Consider the following 23,035-nt stretch of genomic DNA (forward strand, 5'->3'; position numbering starts at 1 on the left):
ATGATATTATTTAGGCTAGGTCCCTTGTGAAAAGTGTTTAGGGACGTAAAGTGAGGATAACAAGAACGGGTAATCAGGGTTATTGTTGATCGATGAACTTAATAAGTTTATTATTATTGTGGGTTGAAAACCCTATATGCTCACCAGGCTCCCAAGCCTGACCCACTCAGCTTTTTATGTTACACGTAGTGGACCCCGAGCATAGTCACGGAGGATGACGTGAGATTTTTGGATTATAGGTCAGTAGTGTTGGGTTTTGAGCATTCTAACACTCCTATGGTGTACATGCAACCCTATAAACCTTGGATCTATGTTTTCTCTATTATACATGCAAATAATCAATATTCCAAGGTTTCATCCTAACTAGCATATTATGAAGCAACTATACTACAAAGTTCTAGTTAGATGACATACCTTTGATGTAGCTTGATGTCTTCAAGCTTTAAGAGCTTAGCCCCAATAGTGTGGAAGCCTCAAATGGAATCACAAATCACCAAAACACCTTGGAAGAACTTGAGAGAATATGTATGCACACTAAAATCGGCCCACTCTTATTTTCACACACTTGTGCCAATTTTGTGAGCCAAGGACCCATTTATATATTATGGAGGATTAGGGTTACATCCATGTAAACCCTAATACCCATGACCTTTCATTTACATAGGATCCATGGGTTAAAAGCTCCATGGACCATCCATGAAAGCTTAGCCCAACCTAAATGAACTTGGCCCATTCCATATATATAAGAGTCCATATTTAATTAGTTCTTTTTGATCACTTAATTAATTCTAAATTAATTCTTGATCAATACTTAATTAAATAATATGATTCCATATTAATATATTAGTAGTTATAATATATTAATATAAATTATAAATATACTATTCTCAAAAGACTATCCATATAAATTGTGCCGGTGAAGTGCAACCCAAATGGACCATGTCGGATCGGGTCAAGTACATACCAAATATAGTTATGGACTTAGACATTAATCCAACAGTCTCCCACTTGGATAAGTCTAAAACTATTATTGAGTATGACTTCAAAACCTAACTGGCAATCGCAGCTCTTAAAGCCGTTGTCGAACTCTGACATTGTCAATGACTTGTCCATTAGATAAGGGATCATATATTCCTCCATTCTAGATATCATATGGACTGAGACATGGATTATAATCATTCTCTCTGTCCATTTGTTGTTTCCCGATTTTCGATTTATGATGACTGACTGATTGAACAAATCAAATCAGTCCTGGCTTGGCCAAGCACTCACATGTGTCATCGCTAAATCATCGAGGGGCCCAAAGATATCGCTTTTATCCCGAAGGTAAAAGGAATGGATAAACTTTGACTCATATGGCTTATTCTACTACTTGTTGAATCATACACAAAGGCACGTTTTATAACATCGAGTTACCAATGCGTTTTCGTGCAATCAATGTATAACCAACTCATAGTAACAACTCATATCTCTAGGTTTTAAGAATATAAGATATTATCGTCTCATGATCACTCGTGATAAAATCCATGAAGTGATTCAAATGAGTGTGGGTTGAATCCAATACTCAGAACTTATGAGCACTCATGAGTGTTGTAGCACCACTTTGTCCACCAACTTGGACCTCTACAAACCAACCCATGACAGTCTTGATTCATATCTACTTCCAACATATGACCGACTGTGGATGGTTTGAATAACTTAATCATTTAGGAAGAGCGACTTAGTTATTCTGGAAGTCAAAACATGCAAAGTGAAACACAAGAATAAATGAATCAAATATGGTATCAAACCCTATGAATATAAATAAACACTTTTATTTATCACCATACTGATTACTCATTATTCATTGTTTCGGTTTTATCAACTTTATACTTGAATTAAAAACACTAGTTCTCCCATGCTCCAAGCATGTACACTATGTTTTTCTTAAACAATAGCTATGCCATACACCAAGTATGCACTCTATGTTTGTCTATGATCCTTACTTTGTGAAATAAACCAATTGAACATAATTTCAATGATTCTAATTTCACACTCCTAAATCCTTATCGAAAAATGTGAGAATTTCAAATTCCTATCATTTATCGAAATCTGTTTAGATTTTAAACTTATATGCACTGACCCTCCTGTAATGAATATGTACAAAGTCACAAAGACTTGTCAACAGTCATTATAAGGTATTCCAATGGAGATCAACTCCATGGAAACTAAGTCTCATATTCAAATTACATTGCTTTGGACATGCTTCTTGCATTAAGTTTTCTAATCTTACACAGATAACTTCCACCTATGGAGACAACTCCATATTCTCATTTTGACTATCACTTCTGAATAAGAGATGTCTCTTTTCAGAATATGTCAATATGGTCCTTCCAAAATTAGCACTATACTTCCAACTGTCCCTGAGCAACCAATCTTTGGTAAACCTCAGATTGTCCTCGACAATTGCTTAATCATTTTAGTCATATCCAATTCTAGACCTTTTCCCTTCTTAATGCCTTTGGGCATTTGGAAAAATTAAGAAATGAAAAATATTATAGCACATGCAATCGATCCTGTACCCAAAGCAAATGGTACACGATTCATGATGTCTCACATAAAGACATGATTCTAGACCAGTCTTTTGCTACAATATTTTTATTTGCCATGTTTTCAAAATTTGACTATGAAGAGGGATGCCGTAATCATAATCGAATTTTGAGAACGCAATATATAGAATATCCTTAAGTTGAACCAATCCAACATGAAATTCATATATATATATATATATATATATATATATATATATTCTTGACTAAAGATGATTAAGGTCTCAATCTAAGCCTTTAGAACTGAAATGAAGTATATCCTCTCCCTTAATTATAGCAAAACAACTTTTTCAATCCCTACAGCCTCACGAATTGAAACTTTTGTTTTCTATAATTAACATTGCTAACTTGCAACACTAACAATAATTATCATGCTCCCACTAACATGATGATTATTAGCATAACACTTATGCTCCCACGAGCTTTGACATGTACTCAGAAATCAGCTGGACTTCTAGAAATCAATACTTTATTGACTTTCTTACCAAAGTTCAGATTTCTGATACGAGATGCTTTGATAAAACTTTATCAAAATCATACACCTTTCCTTAGATAGCATGCATGTGTGTCTAAACAATTTCAGAACTATGAAAAGGGATGCCGTAATCATAGTCTCAATTGTTTAGACCTTTTGCCATCTGCTTCAAATCTACTTGGTGGAAGTGTTTCCTCACCATCATTTTCATGAATCGGAGAGAAACCTTATGACCCTTAGATTTTATGGTGTATATGTTCTTATCCATGTGAATCGTCAAAACCATAGTCATAAGACAAGGATAATGACAAATCCAAACTCATATGGACTGAACTTATGCAATCTTAACTTCTTGCTACCTGGCAGTACAGGGCCTGCCATTGCTTCCAAGTTGTTATGCAACCAATTGAGAACTTTCAGAACTCCTATGCAAAGCCAACTTTAACTGGAATGGGCACAGAATATGTCAACACGATAGGTTATAAACCTCAAGTCGTGTGCTAGTGAAGAACCTCAGGTTTTATTCTTGATTAGTTCTTGAAATTCTTTTTAGGATCTTTAAGACTCCCACTATCCTCTTGATATATAAGACTATCTTGCCAAATATTCAATAGATAGTGTGGATTCTTTATCAAGACAAACACTTCACACAATTGGCCTTAGTTGGTCTTTGTTTTATCCAAAACATCACAACTTACCAATTTCAAATGTACAAGAGTAGGACACTTTTACTCTTACATTTGACAAGTGTTTTAAACCTTTCTTTAAGATATATCACTCAAGTTACAATCTTGGAGTATGACTCTAAGAATTGTTTTGGAACGAAGTATGACTCATCTTCTTGATCTAACCATTTCAACAATTCATGACTCCTCTTCTTAGTCATAAGAATGCACTAAGATGACCTTTAGAGGACTAATTGTGATATGATTTCTAAATCATTAATATGATCACAAACATGATACTAAAGTACTCTCCCATCTTTTCAGATTTGAGAAACTTTTATCTTTCTGCCTAATTTGATTCTTCTCATTCGTTCTGCTATACATTGAGACTTTTCCAATGTTTCAGAATTATACTTAAACTTGTAAGTATAACCATATTTACTAAACTTTAGTAAATCAAATAGTCTTAACGAGCTTTGTGGTGGACATGACCAGTGCACAAGAATGTGTACTCGATCCCTTTAGTCCTTCACTTGACTCACACATCCATGTGAACAAGTAATTAGTCTTGATTTTCCAATGCTTGAAAGTTCTCATTCATCATACTATTCAACTTGCATGATTCCAAGTTTCGGTCCAATTGAAACTTGGTCGATGAGGAACTTTCCTGATTTGGTAAATTTAGACACTACCACAAATGAAAGAATCAAATCCATTTTCCAATATTGCTGTCAGTGGAATCATATAAGCAACAATTTTCCACAAATGCCATTGTAAGGATACTTCAAATAAATAAAATTAAACAATTTTCTTTTATTTTAAAACTTTGCGGAAAAACTTATCCTTACAATCCACATGGAAAATTGTTGTTATCTATTCCTTAGCAATATATCATAACTTCTTAAGCAACTGCTCAAAATTCTGATGCGATCGAAATCCACCTTCGCGATCAGAATTAGCATATACTTCCTTTAAGATTTCTCTCTATTCTTTGATTCTTAAAACATCAACATGTGACCCAGTCACATCATGTAATGAGGATCTCAGAATAGAACTTAACAGAGTTAGATAATGAGCTATACATGATGTAGAGTCAAACTTATTGACTTTAACATCCTTAGGTAAATTTGGCAGCTTTGCTATCAACGCCCCTTCCTTTGGCAAAATAAACATATGGACCCTTTGGTAATGGGACTATCTCAGACTTAGCCTTTCTCTTTACCATTTGGTCAACCGGGTTGACTATGGCCAATCCCTTTCCATTGGGAAGAGAATGCTTTTTCTGGATTTCCAGTGTCACCATTGTCACTGTCCATAAAGTTTTTGGGAAGTTGATCTTCTAATCAAATTTGCTTTACTATCGTTCCAAATCATTGCTGATTCAGCAGCACCAAGCAAATAGATATGATCATTAAGGTTCATGTCATAGTCTGTTTCATAGTAGTCCCAAAGGAACTCACTATGTGACTTAGAAAGTGATTGAACATCCAACTTTCTTAAGACTTTGACACCCAACTCTCTCGACTTGTCAATATGTGACTTCATCTCTAAGATGCGATCACACATAGACCTTGCTTGCCATTAGGGCTTGAGTGACCTTGAACTTGTGGGTTAGGGAGAATAATTGGAGGAGGTGGAGGAAGAGAATTATGACTTCCATGAGCCAAACTCGGGAAGTCATATTCATTAGGAAAGCTTGGTTTGGGAAGATCATTGTTGTCTAAACCAGACATCAACAATGGGAGAAATTCACGTAAAGTTGATTTAAGTCCTTAATATAACACCCAATATGATATATTAAGGCTAGGACCCAACAAACTATTTTATAACTTGGAAGAGGGATGCCGTAATCCAAGCTATAAAATATTTGAAGGTAGGTGAATGACGATTCACCAATTTCCACCAAGATAAACGAAATGTATTATTAGGTTTTAATTGGTTTTGAAACTCCTAGATTCTTTTGAGATTCATTGAACTTTTCAATGACATGTTTCAATCTCGAGTGTGCCCTTCAGGTTTTGTGACTGGGATGCCGAGGATCACAAAACAAGGTGTGAAGTAACCATGCAAATATACTTGGTACCCTTAATATTTACCCCTCAATCGATGTGCCGGTTAACCACACGAGCTCCACCGATACTATGATAAATATTAAGTTACCCTTTGCCTACTTTGTTAAATCCATATTAGTGTGTCGGTTAACCACACACGCTCCACTAACGGTTTAAACAAAGTGCAAAGTGTAATTTCATGGATGTCACACCCCCAAACCAAGGATGGCGGAAACGTCCGGGGGTGGAGGACTTCATGTATAGTATCATAACAACAATTGTAATAGTAATTCAAGCAAACCCAACCAACATATATATAATTGAAAAAGTTACATCATTGTATGAATTACATGTTTACGAATCAATTACATTATGTTGACAAAATATGAAATAGTAGACGCCTTAGCGTCCCATCCTCAAATGCACTTGGTTACCTGTTTAATGATTTCCTGAGAATACAAGTTGTTCGAAAAAGTGTCAACACAAGGGTTGGTGAGTTCATAAGCTTTTGTTTGGTATTATTAAAAGCCTTTCGTTTGTAAAAGTAGTATTTATGTTAGAAAATCCAATATTTTCCTTAATGTGTAAATGTAGTCTTAAAACCCAAAGACCGAAATGTACAAGTAATTTGTCATATTTATAGTAAAACAATGCAAGTTTAAATCGACATAAACTCGTTAAATTTTAATGAAGTTCCCGTAAATTCCAATGTTTATTAATACTTTATGTGAGTTTATTATAACCATACTATGACCAAGGTTGCCTAAAACGACGTTCTTCAGGCGTCAGAAATGTTATGACATTTGTCACCCCAGACCTATCGGTCTAACTGTTGCATGCAGTTTAGGTGTGGGTTTGTCAAACCCAATATAGATCTATACACAACTATCACGCTCTCCCTCAAGGAGACTCTGGTTACAATACAGGACTTAATGGTAATTTGAAGTAAATGTCTCACAAAGTCATTAACGGAATTACGTGTTATGAAAAACTTGGTACCGTATGGCCGTATCTTGCTTAATGAAAATATCCTTTGTATAAATGTACCCTTTTTAAATGTATGTGTTATGTAATGTCTCACAGAAGTCATTAACGGAATTACGTGTTATGAAAACTTGGTACCGTATGGCCGTACCTTGCTTAATGAAAATATCCTTTGTATAAATGTACCCTTTTTAAATGTATGTGTTATGTAATGTTTCATAAAGTCATTAACGGAATTACGTGTTATGAAAACTTGGTACCGTATGGCCGTACCTTGCTTAATGAAAATATCCTTTGTATAAATGTACCCTTTTTAAATGTATGTGTTATGTAATATATCATAAACTATACCTATTATAGTTTATCAACCAAGGGTAGAACGTAGTAATATATGCAAACTATATTCAAAATAGTTTATTAAATGTTTGAATGTATCGGTTGTACTTTGATTATAATCACTTGTTATTCTTTATATTTTATATGTCCAAATCCATTTGTAAACTGATGTGTGTCTAAATATTAAGATAAAATGTCATATATTGCAATAACATATAATCACATAAAGATATACACCTTGCTCAACATGTTACAAGGTGAAATGAAATTGACAGCAACTTTTTATTGTATACAGTTTCTGTTACTGTTCTTAGAAAATTTATAGAAAAATCATCAAAGCTCCAAATCCAAATCCGCAAATTCTGAGAGTTTGGAATATGAGTCTAGTATGTTCGTAAATTTTATCATGATTTTTAGTGATCTCTAACAGAGGTGAAAATGTTCATAATCACAGACTGGTCCGGGTTTGCCTCTGAAATGATAGGCAGTTTTGTAAAAATCACCATAAATTGTATAAAAATCATATGGAGATGTGAAAGTAGCCATTTTAAAGCTAAGAGTTTGAACTACTTGCACCTGGAACAGTTTTGAAAACTAAAATATTTAAGTTGACCAAAACAGTCCGTGATCGAAGTTCATCTTTTCTGATGTAATCTGATAGAAAAAGTTTAATTGTGTTCTTGATGATTTTACTTGTATTCCCCCCTTAAAACTTAAGAAAAACATGTAAATGTAGGGGTATGAACTCACCCTATGTGGTTTCAGTAGATGAAAGTAAGAGAGAGGAAGTGTTCAACCCAAGAACACTAAGAAGATGTCTTGATGATTCGAGAATTAATTGAAGAAAGAAATCCCTGGAGAAAGCCTTGAAGTTCTTGAAGTTGAGAGAAAAGATGAGAGAATTTTGGAGAGTGTTCTTTGGTTGCTAAGTGTAGAATGAAAGAAGTTAATGAGAATGAGGAGAGATGACCAATTCTCCAGCTCTTAGAACGTGGGAAGAGCTGGAGATTGGGTGTAAAGGTCCACTAAGGTGACAAGGGGTAGTGGGAAAGAGTGGCTAATCATAGAGTGAGGTGGTGGTGGTTTGCTTTTGCCATAAATTAAGGAAAAGCAAATATTCCCTCAATAATTAGTTCAACCACTAATTCTTTTAATATATTTTTATAAAAACCCTGGAGATTTATATATTTTGGGGCCTTAGTTTATAAAATAAAGTTTTAGGTGAAAATCCCACGTTAAAATAATGAAAAATGGAGTTAAAACGAAGTCGTAGTCGAAAAACCGGTAAAAAGGGGCCGTCTGCGAGACCTCTCGCATGGGCTGTCTGAGAGGCTTCTCATGCGAGGCTTCTGTCCTGAGAGGCTTCTAATGAGAGGCTTCGGTCCTGAGAGGCTTCTCATGAGAGGCTTCGGTCCTGAGAGGCTTCTCATGAGAGGCTTCGGTCCTGAGAGGCTTCGGTCCTTAAGGCTATTTTACCTGTTTTTACCCCGTTTCAAGCGATTTTTGACCCGGTTAAGGGTCGATATGACCCAAATGATTACAAAAAGTTAAAGTAACTTTTTGAGAGAGATTTGGGAGAGATTTGGGAGAGATTTCAAATAGAAAGAGATAGAGTGAAAACAATTTAGAGAGGTTTCGTTTGTGATTAATTTGAGTGTCCGGCTTCACAACGCAAGGTTCGTAAACCCCGTTAAACCGTGTTTTAGTGTCGTACACACTCCCGATGAGTGTGCAATAATGTTTTATCGTTTTGGTTCAATGTTTACTTAGGAAATTCAACACACGAACTTTCCAAATGATGTTTCTCTCATTAAGATATTGCATTGTACAGTAATTACATAGTGTAAACCCTAATATACAAGGGTTAATTGAGTCGATTGGTTTTGACTTGTTGACTTTGTTTGACTTTGACTTGACTCAATTTTTGACGGTTGTCACAATGGATTAGCACCTTATTCACATTTTCCTAAGTAACTAAGATTGAGAATTAATAAAAGGTTTAGTTACTTAGTATTTATCATTAATACTTTTAATGAAGGGAGAATTATAGTCCTTGTCCTACTTGTTCGGCTAACGACCCTCCACCAGTCAAGGAAGCGGTGGGTGAGAGTGGACACCAATTAAGCTGCCATTTTATAGGCAACAACCTTATACCCCCCTTATAGACCGGCTTCGTGAATGAGGCCTACTAATGGTAAGACGACTTGCTCTTATACATATAATATATTAAACTTTTAATATTATAATAGTATAAGGGTGTATTTTAGACATTTAAAATACTTGGTGGTTTAATCTATTAATTAAACTAGACTTTTAATTTAATTAAACTCAAACCATATATTTATGGATTAATAATACTCTTTTAATTAAACGCTTTAATTAACTATTAATAAAGTCCATAAGAGTTAATTTGAACTATTCAACAAAACATCATAATTCCAATTATTAAACTCAAAATTAAAACCATTTAATTAATTATTTAAGTTATGAACCCAAGAGTTTTAGAATTCAATTCTTTTTTTTCATAAAAAACTTTTCTCAAATTCCAAAACTTGAGGGCAAGTTTTGTAATTCTTGAAAACCTTTGGATTCCATAACTTATGGAATTAATGGTGTTTTATGATGAAACTTTCCATGTTCCATAACTTAAGAACAAGTTATGGAATTCTTTAAAACATTAACACCAAATTTTGTAACTCCAAAAAAACTTTGAATCAATTTTTTTTTTTTTAAAAAAAAACTTTCATATCCATAACTTATGGAAGTTTCAAAAATCCTTAAGATCACAACTTTAAAAAAAACTTTTGAGCTCCAAAATTTTATGACAAAATATGTAACTCCTTAAAACATTTAGATCAAACTTTTAAAACTAATAAAATAATCATATCATTTTATTTTTTACTAAATTTGACCTAATTCAACTCATATAACAAATGATTCAAATTTTACAAATAATTCGTTTTTCACAAAACAAGTAATTATCTTAAAATTTGACAAACGTCATGTTTTTTTTTCCTTTTTTTTCAACTTGAAAATAAAACATTTGCATCAATATAACAGAAAACAACCCATGGCTCTGATACCACTGTTGGGTTTTGAGCACTCTAACACTCCTATGGTGTACATGCAACCCTATAAACCTTGGATCTATGTTTTCTCTATTATACATGCAAATAATCAATATTCCAAGGTTTCATCCTAACTAGCATATTATGAAGCAACTATACTACAAAGTTCTAGTTAGATGACATACCTTTGATGTAGCTTGATGTCTTCAAGCTTTAAGAGCTTAGCCCCAATAGTGTGGAAGTCTCAAATGGAATCACAAATCACCAAAACACCTTGGAAGAACTTGAGAGAATATGTATGCACACTAAAATCGGCCCACTCTTATTTTCACACACTTGTGCCAATTTTGTGAGCCAAGGACCCATTTATATATTATGGAGGATTAGGGTTACATCCATGTAAACCCTAATACCCATGACCTTTCATTTACATAGGATCCATGGGTTAAAAGCTCCATGGACCATCCATGAAAGCTTAGCCCAACCTAAATGAACTTGGCCCATTCCATATATATAAGAGTCCATATTTAATTAGTTCTTTTTGATCACTTAATTAAAATTTAAATTAATTCTTGATCAATACTTAATTAAATAATATGATTCCATATTAATATATTAGTAGTTATAATATATTAATATAAATTATAAATATACTATTCTCAAAAGACTATCCATATAAATTGTGCCGGTGAAGTGCAACCCAAATGGACCATGCCGGGTCGGGTCAAGTACATACCAAATATAGTTATGGACTTAGACATTAATCCAACAAGTAGTTGTATATAACTGTTGAAAGGCTTATAATGTCTTGTTTATGCTTTTGGTCTGTATTGGTACATGACATCCCGAAGTTTTGATATGAAATGAAATTATATATTTCTTAAAGAAAGGTTTTGACAAACTTTTATCATATTTTGTTTTGGGGACCAATTCCGCAACATCTTTTATAAAGATTTCTCTGATTTGATTTTAAAAAACATAAAGTAAATCGGTCTTTTCTGGCCGAGAAATTAGGGGATGTCACATAGAATGCGTAGAACACTCCGAAATATAATGAACAAATCTGGAATGATGTTCCGGAATAAATATCCATTATCACTTTTTTTGTTTTTTTTTGTCTAATATTGTTTAATAACCCTATTAGTCCAAAGATGAATTTGCATGGATATTGTTAAAAAAAGTGGGTTTGATGGACGAAGAAGTTGTATTCTATTTATAAGAGCTTTCAAAATTGTGTCCGATAAAGATAAAACCGAATTACAAAATTTGTAATAAATTTTATATTTTATTTTTATGGTAATGTATTAAAATGTTGTTGGATTTTGTTTTTGCAGATAAAAAAACCAAGATGCTAAGTTAGAAAATAAAAATAAAAAATAAACCAGCAAACACATCTATAAAATTAAGAAAGAAATCGGAAAAAGTGTTAATGTTTAAATTGAAAACATATAGAACTATGAAAGATGAGATAGAAAGAAGTTTAGGCAAACATGTTATTATAGCCTAGTTGAAATAATTTTTTTTATGGATATGTTTCATCAAGTTGGTTTTATTATTGGATACGTTTATGCAAGTTGGTTTTTACTGTGTATGTTAATATATTTTATTTTCAGTCTCCAACATCCAGTGACTCGATCGATGAGGATGAGTTGTCAATAGAATATGATATACTACGTCTTCAATATGAGCAAGGACATCTTGTTGATACAACTGTATTAGAAATGATTTGTGAGTATCAATGTACGAAACAACGAATGGTAATACCGGAAATCCCATTACCACCTTCTGCGGCCGAGGAGCGGAGAAAATCAACATTGTATAATATGCAAATGCTCCCCATTACAATGTTTGAAGATATAAGACCATTTTGTGAACACAATGGACCTTATCGAAGAAGCACATAGGACAACTCCAACAATAGAAAATCAAATCCAATTGACTGATAATGGGTTCAGCCTAACTGAAACCAACATAAAATTGTTTGAAAATCATGTAGACACAGCTAGTTTGCACCAGATGCAAGTTCTCGGTTGTCCTATAAATGTAATATAAAAATTAAATATTGTAATGTCTTTTGAAACTTAAATATGTAAAAGGATCGGTAGGGTTATCTAAAATGACAATGATTTTCATTAACATTAGTATAAAGATCTTTACAAATCCTAATACATACTTATATTGGTTTCCACAAATTTGGAAATTGTTAGGGATACATATTTTGTTTGCGGTCAATAAAATCCCCTCTAATTCTAACAACATATGTTAGACGGTCTCGTTCTGCACGAAGCTTATCAATCTCCGTTTTCATCTTAAATCCACTTCTCTGCTTCTTTGAATCTTTCATAGCTTCAGCAACCGATTTTTCTTTTTCATTTACTTGCTCTGCTAGATCGTCTGCACGTTGATTTAGTGTTCAACTTGTTTCAGAGTCTCTTTCGTTTGCTTCTTCAACGCCCTTTATAGCTTGGAAAATGCCACCACACCATTTATCTAGGAGTGGGAAATCTGGGTCTTCCGGAAACAGGTTAATATCTGAACAAACATAGCAATCTTTTTCTTCACAATATCAAACACCAAAATCAGATGAACTCATTCTCAAGTTATTTCTATGTTTACGATGCATGCTAGCTACATATTAATAGTCAAACCCTTGCTCTAAAACGATTCATATTCCCAATAATCGTGGACTAGGATCTGTGATGATCAGTTGGAATGGGTATGATTGGTTTGTAGGTATCTAAGTTTGTGATATATTGTTTGATAAACAATTGGTTTTGCAGGTTTGGTAATTAAGGAATATTATCATAATAATATTGTGGGATTGAAATCCATATGTATCTCACCAGGTTTTCCAACCTGATCCACTCAGTTTGTATGCATCATGGGTATCAAGACTTAAGCTACTGAAACTTGATGTGGATGTTGAGTGATTAAGAGACAGATTGCAACAGTGTTCAAGATCATTAGGTATTTATGTTGTCACTTATGTATCTATATTGATTATGACATCCTTAGGATTTTATTTGAGGCAAACTTGTTCTCAAAAAGATTTTATATCCTGGGATTTTCCGCAAACAATAATAATACAATTTTTAAAGCGTAAAGAAAAGTTTTTTTTGTTATGAAAACTAGAGGATGTCACACAACATCAGTTTAGCAGTTTGACCATCTATATGAGGATAATAGAAGGACGAAAACAACAAATTTGTCTCTTGAATTATCAACAAAGCTTACAAAAACTTACTTAGGGACACCAAAGCATCAACTCTAACATACATCAAGTTCGATGATAGTCGACTCCACTAGTAATTCCAGTCATTTCGAGTTGGCTAGAAAAGTATTTACTAATTTACATCTTCTTTCTATTGTTAAAATGCTTATGTTATTTTGGTTTCATTCGTACAATGGTTTTATGAGAATTTATTTTGTTTGAGACTATTATGCAGTGGAATTAACACCACCAACGAGGGGTCTCAAAGTTGCTTATAATTAACAATATTAAGTATAAAAACAACTGTGTTATTTTGGTATATTGTGGGATTCGTATAATGGGGCGATGATCGAGAAGTATGGCCCTAACACCGCTAAGCATCGACCAGTGGGTTATCCGGGTGTACGGGACATGTTTTTGCATGAGAAAGAATTCCAACTTTTCAAGGTATGAGATGCGGATCCAGGGCCGACTCAACCAGTTTGGGGGCTTTAAGCGAACCAAAAATTTGGGGCCCTTTGACATTTAGTATATTTGTTATAAACCCTTCTCCTTTATCCGGGCTTGAGACCGGCAATAATAAACTAAAAAGTTTACAAATTGCGGAGTTAAAATTTTTTGTTTTTTATGTATATATTTTTGTTGTGAACATATTTTATGACATAAAGTTAATTTTTCTAACCTTTTTAGATGCAAATTCTTTAATGAAATTTTCATAATTAATTTGTTTTACTAACTATTATTCAATTGACAAATCATATAACATAACAAATAAGAAACCTGATTCCAAATTCCAAAATCCAACTTGACACAATTAATATTAAAAAAATTAAGCCCTATTAACCCTAATAAAAAAACAAATTTATCTCTTTCTTTTGTGAAGAAAATAAAAAAAAATCTAGCATTACTACAGAATCAAAAATAAATTACATCATATTGTATTATTGTATATCAAACAAATTTAACTTCATCAAAATAACAGTACTCTATTTGGTGTAGTGCATCAAACAAATTTAACTTCATCAAAATAACAAAAATTAACATAGATAATAGATTATCAGCTTTTCACAAATTCTCAAACCACAATCATAGATAATCAGAGGAAAAATCGAAGAAGAACAAGAATGGAAGAAGAACTTACTTTTCAAAATTCAGGAATCACCAAATCAATTGAGTTCTTGAGTCTTGACACTTGATAGCCTTTCAGAAAGAAGAAGAGTAAATTACACGAATGGTTCCTTTGGTTTGGGGTAATTTGCACGTTTGGTCCCTAACTTATTTTTTTAACTCGGAAGGTCCCTGTTGTTTGTTTTTGTTACGCGCTTGGTCCCTACTGTTTGTTTTTTGTTACGCGCTTGGTCCCTATCTTACCTAAAAAGACTATTATTTAAATAGAGAAAAATGGTGTGGTAGGTAAGGTAATGTGAGAGGGGTGGGGTTGGGGTGTGTTTATTTAAATAAATTAAAAAATCAATGGCAAAATAGTATTTTTTTAGGTAAGACATGGACCAAACGCGTAACAAAAACAAACAGTAGGGACCTTCCGAGTTAAAAAAATAAGTTAGGGACCAAACGCGCAAATTACCCTAAACCATAGGGATCATTCGTGTAATTTACTCAAAGAAGAATCAAGTCAATCAACAATGGAGGTAACCACTTTTTTCTGATTTTTGAACAATCAAAAAATCAGATTGAAGAATAAGAATCAACTGATCAGATTCAAATGACAGAGAAAGAAGAAGAATTGAAGAACAATCGTTGAGTCCGTGAGTCGCATTCAATAGATAGCATTGATCGTTTGGTTAATTGGTTTCTACAGCCGATGTGTGCGATTTGCGAATGGAAATTGGAGAATTTTAATCGACACTTAATTATTCCCTAATTGAGGTTTGGGTTAAGTGGGACCCCTTAGAAGTGGGGGCCCTAAGCAAGGGCTTAATTGTTTACACACTAAGGCCGGCCCTGTACGGATCCTAGATCTGGGGTGGCAAGGAGCATGCTGAGTGTGACCCAACCTCCTAAGGCTATGCCATATCTCAACATACTTACATATTTTTATCGATAAAATATGTAAGTACGTCTCTATTATAGGCATTGTACTTTATTTGTTAGTTGTTATGTGTACAAATATGTAAGTATGTTGCTATTATGAATAAATAGTTATGTTGCTATAATGTGTAAGAAACATATGTGTGTTGATACAATGGGTTACATATTGCTATAAACTATAAAGAAATGTAAGTATGTTGCCACCATGATGAAATAAAAATAAAGTACAATTACCTATATTGGTAAAAAAGAGTAAAGGAAAAACACCTACAAAAACAAAGTGAAGATTTCGAAGCTCGTGTCCTCGCTAGGTGTTATGGGCTTGTCTCCACACAGTCCTCAAACTAAGTCAGCCCAAATGCGGAACTCACAAGGTAAACTAACAAAGTAAAGCAAGCAAGAACAAGCTAAATGGAAAAGCGAATTATATTACTCTTGGAAAATGTTACAAGAGAGAACTACATAAGTAAATAGATCTATACAAATGAAAGAAACCTATCTATTAAATGAATTGACACTATTCTATATATTTACAATGAAAAATCTACATAAAGCCTGTACAAGATCCTTCCCCCACTTTCTTAATATGTGTTCAGTCCTCATGACATTTGTAGAATTTTTTTCAGAATCTTGGTTCACCTTTCATATCTAACTTGGTAGGTCTTAACATCAGGCTCAATGCACAATATATCACACCCCATTGGTTGCTTTCTACACATAATTTGCTTGCAAGAAAGTGTACGTTTCTTTTTTACTAAATCTAGAAGTCAGGAAAATGGTTTTCCTTATCAAGTCCGAACCTTTCATAACTTGTAGATGGAAATGACATTTTATCCTTCCATTTATCCACACTTTAACACTTAATGGAAGAAAAAAAAAAACATGGCCTAAATTATACACACATACATAGTTCCGGTTTATAGACAAAATTTAGTGAGGCAATAGCAGTATAATCACCTCATGAAAATTATACAAGAATTGTAAAAAGCGCCTATGAAATCTATAATCTTTGAACAAAAAAAAAAATGGATCTTTAGTTAGCCCTTATATCTTGAAGATAATGAGCGAGTTGCTGGACCCCAATAAACAATGCATCAGCAGCAATAACAACCCCCACCTATGAAGTAGACATGTTGAGAATTTTTAGTTTATAAAGTATAGTTGAGTGAAATGTGTTTGGAAAAAGATTGAAATTAAACTTGTTACCAATCGAGCAGAAAACATTAGCTTGTAACCCCAGCCCTCCTTTGCAGCTTGAGCTCTTTGCTGATCAGTCCAACTGCATATTCAGCAAATTGGAAGCATTCCACAATATGATCAAATTCTTGTTATATAGCATTTATTTACAAGGAAAAGATTTGGAAAAATGAGATGATGTTTGATAGTAAGTTACCCAAGAAACTCTGAAACTCCACCAATTCCAGCAAGCTTAAGGGGCTGAGGACCTTCCCTTTCAAGATCCTGCATCAAACAAGACTTAATTACACTACCAAATCATGTTTTTATGTGAGGGAAAAAACAGGACTAAAGTGTTTCTCTTGCTTTGAAATTAAGGATTATAATTTACCTCTTCTTCAGCAGCCTCTAGACCTCCTTGAATCCAGAAAACGTTTGTATAACCAGCATTGTATAGTTGCTCACAGGCAGCTAAAGACCTACAACAATTTAGCAATACGTAAAATATCAGATAAATGGTATAAATAATTATTCTTGATTAGCATAAATCAAATAAATGGTATAAAACTCCATGACATGAGTTCTAGAAAGACGTTCACCTTAATCCCTTTTGGCATGCGACAATAAGGTCTGTATCTTTTGGGAATTTCTCCATGACTTTTGAAACAAATTGTCTGTTGAAAAGAGAAAAAATTGTAACAAAAAGATTATATTTTTCAAGATTGATTATATATTATCCATGGTTACAAACAACTCAACACATACTTATCATAAGATAATGTAGGCACGCCACTCCACCAACCTCCTGTTGTCATACAAGAAATATAGGTAATAAGCACCTACAAATAACAAACTTAACCAACTTTCCTCACTAAAATTACTAATTTGCCCATAAACTGATTAGTTGACTAAATGTGATCGTTGACAAAGCTGATTAAATGGGTACCCATCATGTAACTTGTGACCTTCCGTGAAAGAGTTCCAGCATCAAACTGAGTATCGACATCAAAGATTGGGATCCAAGTTGACCCTTTAACCCATGCCTTCAAAACAATCAACAACAAGAAAATAATAATGTTGCTTTTGAAATTTAACTTCGGCTACTTGTATATCATGTGTATATGATGATGAAGAATGGATATATGAACATTATTTCACCTTTTCATGCTCTGTAGATGGACGAACATCAAGTAATGTTTTGCCAGAAAGTTGAATGGCGTATCCAGCTTCCTTTGGTGTAAGCATTTTCACTTTCTCCTCCCTTACCTTCAATAAACATGGAAAAATGAAACAACACTTTGAGTTGAAATCGATGGAAGGTTAACATGAGAAGTATTGCACATTCTTATCACCACCTACCATCGTTAGCTTTGAGAATGTAATACTAGTAATTCATAAATAGGACCCACAAAAGCTTGAGTATCCAAGAACCCTTATCTAAAATCTTTACACATGTTTTGCATACAAACAGCCAAACAGGGGAAAACATTAAGGTATGCATATGAACCCTCTACCTAAATCTTCAAACAAAGATGCAATTCTGAATGCGATAACTGACCTACGATGCCAATCTTCCACAAACTATGCAACAACATCATAGTATTTAAGAACCCTTAACGAAATTCTTCATACAAATTTCGCAATTTTGAACTAAAAACCTAGTAAGAACTTAATTCAGTGGAAATACCAGGGCCTCCCATCTCTTCCTGGCTGCAGCCATATCTTTCACTTGCTTTAACTCGTAATCTTCATCGACTGCTTGCGCTTTTATGATCCCCTTGCACTGGAATTTTCAAACACTAGAAAGACTCAATATACAATTTTTATAAGAGCCTGGAAGTTGTAAATTGCGAGAAAACCGATAATGGAGCACAAACATACGCTGGACTTAAACTGAATTTGGTGAAGGGGTTTGTGTTTCAAAGACGACGGGTTGAAGAAATGAGTTTTTCCGAATCGGTGGTTACTGTAATGCTGATAGTTCCTGGGATTAGAGGGCGTTGAGGTGAGAGGTGAAACTGATACACCAAGAACCTCCATCGTTGTGGAAATAAAAAGATAGCAGAGTGAGAATTTGATGATTTATCCGGTGAACCAAATATATCTAACGGACATGCTAAACCCGGATATGCTGATCTGTTTATTTTCCTGAATTATTTTCGACACTTTTTTAGTGTTTTGAAGTCAATTACAAAAATCTCCTGGCGGTTTGATAAACGTTGCAATTTTGCTCCAACTGTTGGAATGTTTTGCACATAATGTCCTCATAGTTTCATTCTGTTGCAGTTTCGATCCAACTTTTTTGAGTTTTTTCGCACATGCAGTCCTGTTAGTTTCATTTTATGTAGTTTTGGTTCATGAAATATAAACAAATAGTGATTTTATAGTTAGCTAAATACATTAATACAAAGTTGATGGTTATCACTTATTTGAAAGAAAAAGAGTTAAAAAATAACTATTTATATCTATTTTCTCAAAAGAGATTGTTGCATTAAAATGGAATACAAGTAATTTTTTTTGCAATCAGTCAACGTCATGTGTTACGTCTCAGACGAAGTGATTGCGAAGAAACACACAAAACGTGGTGGAATCGAACTCTTAAGGGGAAAACGTTGCAGATTTTCTCTGATTCTTATGGAGTCGTTATATATATTTAAATCTGAATCCATTGCCACGTTTCACTCTACTTTCAAAGTTTCACCTGCAACCACCAACCCTTTCCAGCGCCGCTTCTATTCCTCAGTAGGTTACTCAGTTCTCTACGGATTATAACAACTTAACATTAATTCTTGTTCGATTGATTCGTATTGCTTTCGGTAACGCCTGTTTGAGTGTTTTCTTCAGTAAATTCGACTTCGTTCGTATGTATATATGTATAGTTGAAGCGAAACTTTCATTTCTGGATCAGTGTCTTTGTGGATGAATTCTATGTAGTTTTGTTGATGTATGCTTTACTGTTTTATTGATCACAATTCTCAATTTCGTGTTTAATTTTGTGTTTATGTGCGTTTTATCAGAACACAAGAGCGAAGACTTTGACTTCTGAATTGACTTTTAAAAAGTAAAACTGCAGTGAATTTGGGTCAAATTGGACACTGTTTCGTTCCTTTTTGTTGAACTTGTTAGGAATTTTAATGCAGCGATCAACGTTTTTAGGAAAGTTCGGTTTTTATATTTTAGTATGCAATTCACTTTTTCTACCGATTACAACAACTTGACAATGATTCTTCTTCAATCGATTGTTTCCTATTCCTGCAGTTATCAATGATACTCAATTTGGTGCTTAATTTTGTGTTTTTAGAGTTAATGGGTTGCAAATTTTCAAAGAGGGCTGTTTCAAGAACGTATTCATCATATAGCTCGACATCAAATCCATGGGCTTATCCACAATCACCATATCCTCAATCGCCATTTCCTCAACCACCAGTGACCCAATCATATGCTTACCCTTCGCCTTATCAAAGCTATCCTGATCAAGCTCCTACAGTTAAGAAGAATCTTGAGAGAAAATACTCCAGAATAGATGATAATTACAACAACTTAGAGCAGGTAACATTATCATTATTTTAACTTAAACTTCTCTCACTCTCAAGTAAAGAGGAAAAGGTTATGGCTATTATGGGTTTTTTTTTTTTTTTTTTTTTTTTTTTTTTTTTTTAAAGTACATTGCTATTATCCTTAAAAATAAGTTTAACTCATCATTTTTACTTTACTCAGGTTACTGATGCTCTAGCAGGTGCTGGTTTGGAGTCTTCAAATTTGATTGTTGGTGTAGATTTTACCAAGAGCAACGAGTGGACAGGTTGAGTTTAATCTTGGACTATTTCATATACTTATATACATTTTTGGAGCTTATTTAGAATAATTTTATTTTTGTAACATCGATTGTTATTAGGTGCAAGGTCTTTTCATCGAAGAAGCTTACATCACATTGGAATTGATATGAACCCTTATGAAGAAGCAATATCAATAATTGGAAGGACATTAGCTTCCTTTGATGAGGATAATTTAATTCCTTGTTTTGGATTTGGAGATGGTATAAAATCGAAATTTATGGTTAAATTTGTGTGAGTTGTTAAAAGTTATTGCCACTTATATGTGATGTTGTGATTTGATAGCTTCAACTCATGATCAAGAGGTGTTTAGTTTCTACCCGGATGACAAATTTTGTGATGGATTTGAAGATGTTTTGAGACGGTATAGAGAATTAGTACCTCAATTGCGGCTTGCAGGTTAAAATTACACTTTATTAGTTTTGTATATAATAATTTATATAACTGTAATTAAATACTATATAGACCAGTGTTAAAATTTTCATATGAAAATTCATTCCACTACTATAGGTCAACCTAACATGATCATGGAATCTAATGACTCATTCCATTACCTTAGCCATTCCATTTCATTCAACCAAACACCCCAATTTATCTTTTCTTGCATAAAGCTTTCTTGTGAAAATTAAGAGTGGTGAACTTCCTTTCTGCATCCAAACAGGGCCCACATCATTTGCCCCTATCATTGAAATGGCAATTACCATTGTTGAACAAAGTGGTGGTCAATATCATGTCTTGTTGATCATTGCCGATGGCCAGGTAATCTTGATTAAAAAAAATATGCTCATTTTCTAACTTTCAACTATTTGGTTACCACTATTGTGCACCTATCTATATTGCTAAAATGCACCTTTGCGTACAGGTCACAAGAAGTGTTGATACTGACCATGGTCAACTAAGTCCACAGGAAAGGAAAACTGTTGATGCAATTGTGAAAGCTAGGTACATTTAAAACAATCCATTTTTTAGGTTTTCACATATCTTTGACAAGTACTAAACAAATTTATTATTATTATTATTTTTATAGCGAGTATCCATTGTCAATAGTATTAGTTGGGGTTGGAGATGGACCATGGGACATGATGAAGGAATTTGACGACAATATTCCTGCTCGGGCTTTTGACAATTTCCAGGCAAGTTTTATTTATTTATATAATACTCCATTTTACAACTATTTCTCTTTTACTTAATGCGGAAAGAACAACTTAATAAATAAAGTTAGTGAAATGAGTGAGTCCTAACTTTTTATAAATTTCTACTAATTTGTTTTTTCCTTCCATTTTACCATTCTGAATATTTACTTGTTTTGTCGATTTTAGTTTGTAAATTTCACAGAAATTATGTCGGCGAACATGGATTCATCTAGGAAGGAAGCAGAGTTTGCTCTTTCTGCCTTGATGGAGATACCTTCACAATATAAAGCAACACTTGAGCTCAACATACTAGGGTGGGTGACTTCTCAAAACTCTTTGAAAAAAATATAAAGTATGCATGAAATAGCATCCTACTTACATTTCTTCCTATTACATCTTCATACTTTAAAAGTTCTACCCAATTATAGCAACATCATATAAATTCAAAGCAATTATCATTGAGATAATTGAGTAGAATTTTTAAAGTACGATGCTATATTTGGGTAGATTTCTATACTTACGATGTAATAAGAAAAAAACTGAAAGTACAATAATATAATAGAAAGAAATGATAGTCATATACTATAAATAGTAGTAAATACAATAAACAAATAAATAAAAGTACATTGCTATTTCTTGTACTCTCTCAGTGCTCGTAGAGGAAATGCTATAGAAAGGATTTCGCTTCCACCACCACGTTATGGTGGACCAAATCCTTCACGATCCACTACTTTCCAACCAACTGTCAAAACAAGAGAAACATCATCAACTCATACAAATTACCATGGGACTTCTACCTCAGATAATAATGTAAGTCAATCTATATAATACAAAACATACCCTCTTTTCTATTCTCCTAAAAAACAAGTAACCATTTTTAGTTTTTTTAACTTGTTTCCAAAAATATTGTGTTACAACTAATATGAGTATGAAATGTCCTATACTTTTGCAATAAAATCTATGATTAAATACATATAAAGAGAAAAAGAATTTATTGGTGAACTAATTTTACCCGAGATTACACCTTTAATTTACACATTCTTTGCAGCTTTGTCCCATCTGCATAACTGCTCGAAAGGACATGGCTTTCGGCTGTGGGCATCAGGTACATTTTCCACAAATATATATAAACCTACAAAATAATGAAATACAAATTAATATACATTTAAGTAAATTAACTCATGATTTCTTTCCTTTTAATATTTTCAGACATGTTGCGAATGTGGCACAGACCTTCAACTTTGCCCTATTTGTAGGAGTCACATACAAACCAGAATCAAACTTTATTAAACACCAGCCCCCATATTTTCTGTTCATATTCTTTCTCTTTAATACCCCCAAAAAAATTGCAAAATCTTAGGGTAAGCTTTTTTTGTGATCTTGTAAATTAGTTGCATAACTTTAGGATGTATCATATGCATTTCTTTAACCAAAATAAATTCATATAATTAATTTCACTCTACAAA

General features: G+C 33.5%; 2 protein-coding genes across 4 annotated transcripts; one reads left to right on the top strand and one right to left on the bottom strand.

Moving 5' to 3' along the window:
• Positions 1–16,291: 16,291 nt before the first annotated feature.
• LOC145126928 (Rhodanese/Cell cycle control phosphatase superfamily protein) lies at positions 16,292–18,739 on the bottom strand. Its single transcript, XM_079062217.1, has 10 exons — positions 18,485–18,739; positions 18,291–18,386; positions 17,762–17,869; positions 17,550–17,646; positions 17,369–17,408; positions 17,203–17,277; positions 16,995–17,082; positions 16,821–16,888; positions 16,634–16,706; positions 16,292–16,544 (listed from the first exon to the last, which is right to left on the bottom strand). Exons 1-10 carry the CDS (start codon positions 18,641–18,643, stop codon positions 16,461–16,463), a joined length of 888 nt encoding a protein of 295 aa, XP_078918343.1. The 5' UTR covers positions 18,644–18,739; the 3' UTR covers positions 16,292–16,460.
• Positions 18,740–19,187: 448 nt separating this feature from the next.
• On the top strand, positions 19,188–23,035 carry LOC145127054 (E3 ubiquitin-protein ligase RGLG2-like). Of its 3 annotated transcripts, none has more exons than XM_079062317.1 (12): positions 19,188–19,345; positions 19,905–20,152; positions 20,321–20,405; positions 20,499–20,639; positions 20,722–20,835; positions 21,098–21,195; positions 21,299–21,378; positions 21,464–21,569; positions 21,756–21,883; positions 22,220–22,379; positions 22,618–22,674; positions 22,779–23,035. In XM_079062317.1, exons 2-12 carry the CDS (start codon positions 19,910–19,912, stop codon positions 22,857–22,859), a joined length of 1,293 nt encoding a protein of 430 aa, XP_078918443.1. In that variant the 5' UTR covers positions 19,188–19,345; positions 19,905–19,909; the 3' UTR covers positions 22,860–23,035. The 3 variants fall into 3 exon arrangements, with proteins under 3 accessions (XP_078918443.1, XP_078918484.1, XP_078918525.1); XM_079062358.1 differs by lacking the exon at positions 19,188–19,345 and adding an exon at positions 19,402–19,419; XM_079062399.1 differs by lacking the exon at positions 19,188–19,345 and adding an exon at positions 19,491–19,547.

Source organism: Lactuca virosa, chromosome 1 (genome assembly GCF_052849685.1).
Source record: "Lactuca virosa cultivar CGN04683 chromosome 1, Lactuca_virosa_CGN04683_v6, whole genome shotgun sequence".
Taxonomy (NCBI): Eukaryota; Viridiplantae; Streptophyta; class Magnoliopsida; order Asterales; family Asteraceae; genus Lactuca; species Lactuca virosa.

What these genes read in the sequence shown, in the direction of transcription:
- LOC145126928 (XM_079062217.1), bottom strand. Translation starts at nt 18,643, where the DNA reads ATGGAGGTTCTTGGTGTATCAGTTTCACCTCTCACCTCAACGCCCTCT. An exon ending in CATCTACAGAGCATGAAAAG is followed by an intron (nt 17,647 to 17,761) that starts GTGAAATAATGT and finishes ATTGTTTTGAAG; the next exon opens with GCATGGGTTAAAGGGTCAAC. An exon ending in GGTCACAAGTTACATGATGG is followed by an intron (nt 17,409 to 17,549) that starts GTACCCATTTAA and finishes GTATGACAACAG; the next exon opens with GAGGTTGGTGGAGTGGCGTG.
- LOC145127054 (XM_079062317.1), top strand. Translation starts at nt 19,910, where the DNA reads ATGGGTTGCAAATTTTCAAAGAGGGCTGTTTCAAGAACGTATTCATCA. An exon ending in ACCTCAATTGCGGCTTGCAG is followed by an intron (nt 20,836 to 21,097) that starts GTTAAAATTACA and finishes GCATCCAAACAG; the next exon opens with GGCCCACATCATTTGCCCCT. An exon ending in TGATCATTGCCGATGGCCAG is followed by an intron (nt 21,196 to 21,298) that starts GTAATCTTGATT and finishes CTTTGCGTACAG; the next exon opens with GTCACAAGAAGTGTTGATAC.